Source organism: Brachyhypopomus gauderio, chromosome 13 (assembly GCF_052324685.1).
Source record: "Brachyhypopomus gauderio isolate BG-103 chromosome 13, BGAUD_0.2, whole genome shotgun sequence".
Taxonomy (NCBI): Eukaryota; Metazoa; Chordata; class Actinopteri; order Gymnotiformes; family Hypopomidae; genus Brachyhypopomus; species Brachyhypopomus gauderio.
In genome coordinates, this window is record NC_135223.1 from 13817072 (window position 1) to 13825772 (window position 8701).

At 46.2% G+C, this 8701-nt stretch overlaps 1 protein-coding gene across 2 annotated transcripts; it reads right to left on the reverse strand.

Annotated features, from left to right (window-relative positions):
* Nucleotides 1–1024: 1024 nt before the first annotated feature.
* On the reverse strand, nucleotides 1025–7741 carry klf6a (Kruppel like factor 6a). Of its 2 annotated transcripts, none has more exons than XM_076971096.1 (4): nucleotides 7345–7741; nucleotides 5128–5698; nucleotides 4232–4355; nucleotides 1025–3647 (listed from the first exon to the last, which is right to left on the reverse strand). In XM_076971096.1, exons 1-4 carry the CDS (start codon nucleotides 7444–7446, stop codon nucleotides 3596–3598), a joined length of 849 nt encoding a protein of 282 aa, XP_076827211.1. In that variant the 5' UTR covers nucleotides 7447–7741; the 3' UTR covers nucleotides 1025–3595. The 2 variants fall into 2 exon arrangements, with proteins under 2 accessions (XP_076827211.1, XP_076827212.1); XM_076971097.1 differs by lacking the exon at nucleotides 7345–7741 and adding an exon at nucleotides 5816–7267.
* Nucleotides 7742–8701: the final 960 nt, after the last annotated feature.

The following is an 8701-nucleotide window of genomic DNA, read 5'->3' on the forward strand; positions in this document are numbered from 1 at the left end:
TATTTGTATCAAACAATCATCTAACAGCCATGTAAATACATGACGCTAATTAAATACCAAGGGCAGCCCGGGATGCTGATGGGTAATTTTCGTAGCTTTGATCACGAATGGCGTGTGTGTTCACTCCAGGAAGAACTAGAAACCAGGAAGCTAACTCTGTTTTTAGTGTTTGGGGAAACAGCCAAACTTTGGCAAAACATTCCTGCATTAAACCCAGCAAATATTAGCTAGGTCAGGTTTCCTCTTTAAGAGGAAGGATTCTCATAGGATGTAATTTGCCTAGTTTTTGGTGAAAAGGGAAAATACATTTTGCTTTTGACAAGAAGATCAGAGCTCTATGAAAGCTCAGTCTCAGGCTATGATTACTCCCATTACATATGAGGTGAAACAGTGATTTGATGAAGGTTTGAGATGAGAGTGAACCTGTCATTTAGTGTTAACTCCTGTTAAACTGGACCAACACAGGCACAAGTAATCATTGTTTAACTATTTTCAAGAATATGAACACTAGAGCATGGTATATTTGATATTAATAGGTCTTAATGTAATGACTGATGTTTGGAAATTATGGTTTCAAATGTTTTTGTAATTTGTGTAATAAACCTGCATACATAGAATAGAAACCTTACAGATAACCTTGTATTTGTGGGGTGTCTAAAGACTAACATAAGTATGCAATGAGTTCTGTACTGAGGAAGTATGTTGTGGTTTTTGCCATCTTAAAGGCTTGACCCCTGGTGTAGGGTCAAGCCTGCAGTGGATCCGCAGAAAACATCTCTGCACTGAACACAGTGCTGTGACTGATTATGATGATGGCCAGAAACAATTTTAATAAGATATGGGTAGGAAAATGACCAACATATAGTGTATCAGCTTTTCATATAAATGTTTAAACTGATTACATGAATGGTATCTTCTGGTACATTAGAAGCATTTATGCCATGTTTTGGACTTCCACCAAAAAGAATCTGAACTCTGAGAACAATTGTGAAAAGGACTGAGGCCAAAAATGAAGCAAATGATGTCTGATAAGAATTTCTTATATTTCCAATAAAAAATACATTCATACAGAAATAGAACAATTTTGCAAAACAATTTCAAATAAAATTTATATAAAGCAAGAACAAATAAAAATCTTAGAAAATTTTTTTTTGTATTTCTTTTTTTGCTTGTTTTCTTACTATTCTTTTTTTTTTTTTTTTTTTTTTACAAATATTCTATAATAGACAACAGGGGAAGTTGTGAGAGAAAAGAGTTGTGATAGAAAGCGTTGGTTATAGTTACAAGCAAAATGGAAGGCTTGATTAAGGCTCAATTTTGCCCCTTGAATGATGTTGGTCACTGATTCAAAGGCAGGATGTACTGTTCTTTACCCACAAGGCCCTGCTGATCTCATTTTACAGCAGAGAGCTTGTGGATGCTGATCCTTCAGGAATCAGGAAAATATCTGATCTCAACTCCATGTGCCTCTCTTGCTCCCAACATGCTGCAGGGTCAGATTCACAGCATGCCCCTGATATAGAGCTCTACAAATCGAGCATTGTCCAGAAATTAATCCTGTCACACCGTACAGGCAAGGTATGCATTTTAATGTTTAAGCATACAGATTTTAATTAGTCCTTGTCCAAAATAATAGACTATTTTCATCATCACACACAGTGAGTGGACCAGTCTGGGAAACCGAAAGGGTTTACACTGTGCTGAAAAGAAGTGATTCATCTTTATCTGTCTGAATGGCTGTTTTCTGTTCCCATAATCCTGCTTCTGGGCTGAACCAATGGCACGCAGACAGGTCAATAGCCAGCCACCTGAGTCAGCGGTCTGAGTGCCACTGTCTCCGTGCCAACGAGGCCTTCAGTAATTCATTACACAGATGCGCTACAAGGCAAGGCCTGTCCTGCCTTAGCTTGTTAATTACGATAAATCATTAGCCCCGCCCCCTGGGTCCTGCTTGCGGGGGAGGGGAGGCGGCTGTGTGAACCTCTGTGCCAAGGCTTGGCAGCTGTGTGAGGCTACTCATCCCCTTCAGACGCCTCACACCGCTTCTGCACACTCATCCCACGCTATGTGTTTTTGTACCATTCAAAGAGATTTTACCCATGCAAAGTCAAAGAATTGTGAATCGAGTACAGTGTAGTAAATACGAAAGAGCCAAGTGCCCCATGTGAGGATTTCAAATTCTGTTGTTTCCCCCATTATACATTTAAGTTTGAATGTGAGACAATTATGATGTGAATGAAACTTGAAGATAATACAGGAGTTTGGAAAACCGGTGTTTTCCCAGAGAAGAACAGTGCATGCTGATGGGACGCGGAGCCTTAATAAAGCTATTTCACTATTTCACTCACTCGTACGAAATAATGTGTGAGCCACCACCCCCCCACCCCCTGCCCAGAATCAACCTATTCCACAGAACAAGGTCACTTACATAAGGCACCATTACGGTCAACAGTGCATTAATAACAGGTAAAAATGGAGAGAGACGGGAGAGAGACATGAGAGAGAGAGAGAGATGTGACAGAAATGGGTGAGAGGGAGATGGGTGGGTGGGGTTAGAGCAAGACTTGTGACTAAAACGAATGATAAGCAATAGTGGTTTTTCCTCACAAAACAAAATGCAAAAAACCAAAAAAAAAAAAAAAAACCAAAAACAAACAAACGATAAGCAAGAGGGATTTAAAGAGAATCATCATCACTCCATTTATGTACAATATTGTAACATTTAACCATTCGCATTAGCTGCACTTTATTGGAATCTATTAGCAGTCCTGATAACAAAGAACAGGAAAAGAATACAACCCTAATACCATGCAACACTGGTGTATGATAGTGAAGCTATAGTTTGTGTTTTATCTCTAAGCACACAGCTTATACAATGGACAAGAGAAGAGCTTTTTGTAGCCTGTCGATAAACAAGCTACCGAACACATTGCACATATAGTAGCTGCACCAGACACCAAGAAAGCCACTTTCATTCAAGACTGGAGGATGGGGACTCCATGTCCCACCTGTGGGGTGTGGGAGCAGGCTGGGGGTGTCCCCCTCTGTGACAGTAGCCTGGGGGAGGGATGGTGTCCCCTGCGTCCCCCCTCCTCAAACCCCACGGGCCGCAAGGAAACAAAAATCGATTCACCCGACACCGTTAACTCTGCAGCGAGACGGTTGCGCCCCCTCCCCCGCGAGCCCCTCGTCAGACACACTCCCATTCGCCCCCGCACGCGATGCTTCCGCCACGCCTTCGTAAGCAGTCCCAGAGTTCGGGTTGTCCAGGAGCCGTCCCAAAAACATCAGGCACCCTTCTGCACACAGTCACTCACTCACGCGCTGCTTTTGTCTGTCTCTTTTTTGTTTGTTTGCTTTTTTGTAAGTATTTTTTTTTTGTAAGTCCTTCATTCTTCGCTTCTTCCCGTCCTTCCTTCTCTCCTCCTTTCACTCCCGTCAACCGCTCAGTAGGACGTCTCTCCCGCAGGCACAGGGTACGGTGCAAAACAGCATGCTTTGGCTGGAACACACTCCTCCTGTCACGAGGGCACATCACCCAGGAGGCTGGTCAGGATCCAGGAACATAGCCCCGTGGCATAGCTCCACCACTTGCTTAGAGATGTCTCTTCATGTGCAGAGCCAGGTGGTCTGACCGGGAGAAACACCTGGAGGAGAGGAGAGGGGAGGACAGGTCAGTCATAAGATCCAGCAGCATCCTCACTAAACACGATGGCCCTGACGCTGGCGTTCGGACTTGCATATGAATTATAACAGAGTCTTTGCGGCTACAATATAACTGATCGAGAGGCTGATTGGGCCGCAGTCTCTCCCAGAGAATGACTTCCTGGTTTCGGTAAGCAACCAGGGAAACAGGAAGCAAAGAGAGACGTTAATCAGATAATGAGGTCTTTGAGAAGGAAGGAGGGCTCAGATCACTGTGCAGGAGGGCCAGGACATGTCTGTGTCTGAGGACAGCTGCCCATATAAACCCCACCATACTCCCTGTCCATATGCTATTCGGGAAATGCAACAATATTGTCCTTGATCCGTCGGCCATATAATCTGATTAAGCAATTAATTGTTGAAATTCAGACATAATGTGATGCCTTCAATAAACAGGAATCAATGTCAAATGTAAAGTTATTGTGTGTGTCACTGCTAACACACACGGCACATGTAGGCTGGGAAAACGTAGTGTGTGATTAGCGTTCAAATCTCAGTGCTGCCTGTTGGGGGCGCCAGTGCGTACCTGTCACAGTGACTGCATTTAAACGGCTTTGCACCCGTGTGCTTCCTGAAGTGTCGGGTCAGCTCGTCACTGCGTGCGAAACGCCACTCACAGCCTTCCCATGAACACCTGTACGGCTTTTCACCTGCAGAAAAAAAAAATACACATACACAAACCTTAAGGACCTGCACCACTGCATCTGCCTTGGAAAGTTTGGAATTCTTCTGAGATGTTTGGAACTTTCTCTTTTTGCATTGTAAGCATTATACAGCACTTGAATTAATCACCAATAGACTGTATTTTGTCTAGGACAAGGCTTTATAAAGAAGAAGACGATGACGAAGAACAAGAGCGGGCCACCCAGTTTCCTTTTGAAATAGACGACCCTTTCCCATGACGGAAGCAGCAATGTTTTGGTCGAGCAGGTTCCTTTATCCTGCCGGGGCTCCTCCCCCTCCACCTCCCCCCACGCTCCAGGCCAAAGCCACATTCCACACCGATGAGGTCACCGCTTAGGAGTGCAGTCATGCAAGGCAAATATGCGGAGAGTGGGCACACTTGTGCAGGGGAGAACCCGCCCCAGCCTTCTCCACACCATTACACCGCTACTCGACTGGAAAACAGGAGCTTCTGTCAGGTGAGCGGCCTCGGGCTGATCACAGGAAGCGTTCGCTTTGATAGCATTACACAAAACTCCAAGACACTGACAAACTTCCTGGCCTCTCCTGCTTACTGCTCACCCACACTGGTTGCTGAACCTAAACTTAGAACGTCTGACAGGAGAGATGATGACGGGGCATCCCAGCTAGCATACATTCTTACATGTGTGCACGTGCATGTGTGTGTGTGTGTGTCAGGGGGATAGAGAGAAAGAAAGTGAAAGACAGTTTACGTGTAAATAACGGTTAGCGTCGTACCTGTGTGAGTACGCTGATGTGCTTTTAGGTGGGAACTCTTTGTGTAAACTTTCCGGCAGCCGTTGAAGTGGCATCTGTGAACCCTTCTCCTCCCGTCCGGAGACGCGTCTCCCCCAGCCGAACCCAACTTGTCCGTCCCCTTTGTGGGCCCGTGCCTGATCTTACCAGGCACGTGCAGTTCAGTCTGTATGGAGCCCCACGCCTGTGGGACGCTCAGGTCCTGAAGGGCCTCCGGGGAGGATGGCGGCGTGGCGATGATGGAAGAACCCAGGTGTCCCGTCTCAGCCAGGACGGAGCCCAACGGGTTGGACCCGAAGCTGTGGATGGGCGAGAGCTCCTCGGAGCTGTCCGACGCTTCGCTGCTGGCGTCAGAGTTGACGCTGTTGGTCTCCAGGACCTGGCCGTCCGGGCCGTCCTCCTCCTTGACGTGGGAGCGACGAGAGTCCGAGTCGTCCTTGTCCCCACATGCCAGGATCAGTTTGCCCCAAAGGTCCTCTTGGCTCTCAAACTTGAGGTCAGTCGCCGAGACGTAGGGCTCGCTCTGCAGGTACCGCTCCAGCTCCAAACACGTCTGACACCAAACACAGAACACGCAGTCAGAACATGCAATCAGAACATGCAACCGGAGCACACCTGCAAAACGACACGTGAGCAGACGCTTTTGGGTTAACGTGGAATATTGTTTTACCCTGAGTCTCTCACAACACATCAGCCTAGGTTATTCCAGAGTAAAGTCCAGAGGGTACTTTTTCCAGACGGGGATTAGTCCAAGTCCTGTTCTAAAGACACGTTTTCAGTGGAACATCCTGAATCTTACACCAGGCCTGGGTCCACGTCACGCCATGAACACCAAACCCATGTTGCATGACTGGCTGTTCTTGGGTATCTAATTTTATTTCCAGTCTAAAGATTTGCACCATGCCATGTATTAAACATTATTTAAATTTACCACCACTAAACCCCAATTATGGTGCTTTCAGCGTGACGTTGTCCAAATTTAGCTTTGTTAAGTGTGTATTCCCGAGTCTCAATCTGAAAGACTAACATTTATTTTCTGGTAACAGTGGGCGCGTGAGTCACGCGCTCGTTTTGGAGTCCTTTTAAGGAAGCCGCGGCACTTCCTCCTGCTTCGCTCCGTTTCCTCCTTCAGTCCTCGACACGCCATCGACACTCTCCGCTTCCTACGTAGTCAGCGGTCTGAAACGGACCGCTGCAGCACCGGGGCGACTCCAGCGGCGAGGACACCTAAGATCCACCGCAGGTATAAACGCCACATCCCCGGTGCCCGTACGTTACTGTATGTAACGGCCGCGACAGCACGCGCGCCCCCCTCCACACACGTTTGAAATGTCACGCGAGACGCTCTTGACTCGACGCCAACACTCGCAAACGCCCGAGGGACACTACTTGGATAGATTTCAACGGTGTACGGCCCGAATCTGGGGGGAAGCACACGGCGCAGGTACTTAGGGGAGCGCTGTGGTCCATTTATAGCGTTGAGCAAACAACATTGGGACGTTTCCAGCGACATCTCCGTCCCCCCCCGCGCGCACACACACACGCAGACTGGACCCGTCTCAGGACCTGCACTCTCCGCAAACCCAGTTCTGCGCGGATCTCCACAGAGAGGCACACTTTATCATCACTATCTGGGTCATTTGTGGCGTTTCGTTACCTCGACAGAATTTCAGAAATGCAGAATTGCATCGGCTAGACTTCGCAAAGCGAAGAATAACCGAGAATAACTCCACCGTCTTAAAAATGTAACTTTTTGAGAAGTTGCAGTCTGCAGTATGAATACGTATAACGGGGGGAAATAACGTTTACAAGCGACTCCATAACGTTGAGACCAGCTTATTTACTGGTACAGTAACCTACTTCGCCACTGACAGCCTCAACGCTGTCCCGTTACCATTGCAGATCAAACGAGAGCAACGCATTCATAATATTTACCGCAAATGATTGTGACAGTGGCATGTTGCCGCGTGCTACGACGTAAGCAAAAACCTTCACGAAAGATAAAAAACAAAATCTCATATTGGCACCCAATACTGTTACAATTTGAAAGACATCCAGCTACGAAGTTAACCACCGACAAACCACAACCATCCGCAGCCAATCAGAAAGCATGCACTGTTTGAATTACTCCAACATGCATTTAAGTCGAAGGCACCGATGAAGTTTTTATTACGAAAACCAAGAAAAAAAATAATTTACCTGTTGCCAGTATTCTTCAAGCGATGGTAAAGCTGAAAAATACCCAGTGTCGTGGACGATCTGAAGCTCCTGGAAAATACTACACATTGGTAGAACATCCATTGCAAATCCCAAAGGTTTGTAAATAAAGCTCAAATAACAATCGGACGTCTTCTTCTTGAGTCAAGATAACAATGTTTGTAATCTTGACAGCAAGTGTCTGTCTTGTTGTGTGTGGTACATGCAACAGCGAGGCAGTGGCTCTGCTGGGCGCTCAGAGTCCGCTAGTCCCTGTCTGTTATTGAGATCACTCACATTTGCAAACAGTGAACTCAATGCGAGATCTGCGCTCTGTCAACTTCCCTATTCAAACCTCGCAGCCTGCTCACCCCCCTCGTGACAGTGTTACGTTTTTTTCAGAATACGACCAATGATATCTGACCAGGTTGCGCGGGCGCATATGATATCACCTTCTACCAATCGCAGAGCTCTATTGAAATAAATTCGACTGCTGCTCGTTCTGATTGGTCGATTCAACAGCCCAGGCCCTCGCGCCTATTGGCTGCTTATTTTTAGAACTGTATATATGTAGGGAGCACAAACTCGACGCTTCTGTTTTTTGACAAGAGCGGTTCACGGAGTACGAAACGGAACTGTTTCACCACAAGGAGCGCACTGCCGCTTAGTACATTTACAGATCATGTAATAGTGTCTAAATGTAACATTCAAATATTAGCGCAATGTTTTTTGTATGTACACACAGTTCACCATTAACACAGGGTGACGCTGTCTATAGTACTTCAGAACACATACATGAAGATTAAGTCTAACGTTACTTCTCGCTTATTAAAAAAGTTGGCTTAGAAGTTATTTTTAAATAAAAACACCAGGAACCCACATATCAAACTTATAATCTGTCTCTAGTTCGCGAATGAACAGGAAAGTTCCACAAGGGAAGCCGCGAGCCACATCTCTCGTGACTCAGACGCGCCACCGCGGCCGGTGAAGACAGCTATGATCAGCACTTGGGTTATGCGCGCGGCCGCTCTTTAAATAGTCACTTCTCTGGGCTTCATGAACCAAGCGGAAGATGCTGAACCTCGCGGTTAACTTCTTGAACTAATAAAACCTCCTCCCTGGTGTGCTCCAGTGGAGCAGTTTTCTCGTGGTCTAACAGTTGTGATTGACATGAAGTGCCAAGCTTGTTCTGAACACTTGCTTTTGCCAGAACAACACCGCCACAGTCCAAGAAATGATCTAAGAGTACGGTGTTGTTCTCTGTAATTAATGTAAAGTATGTGTTGCTTCATGGTGAACTGGTAACCGCACAGTTGTGTACAAAACTAATTTGAACTGAAAGAATAACATACTCCTCTTA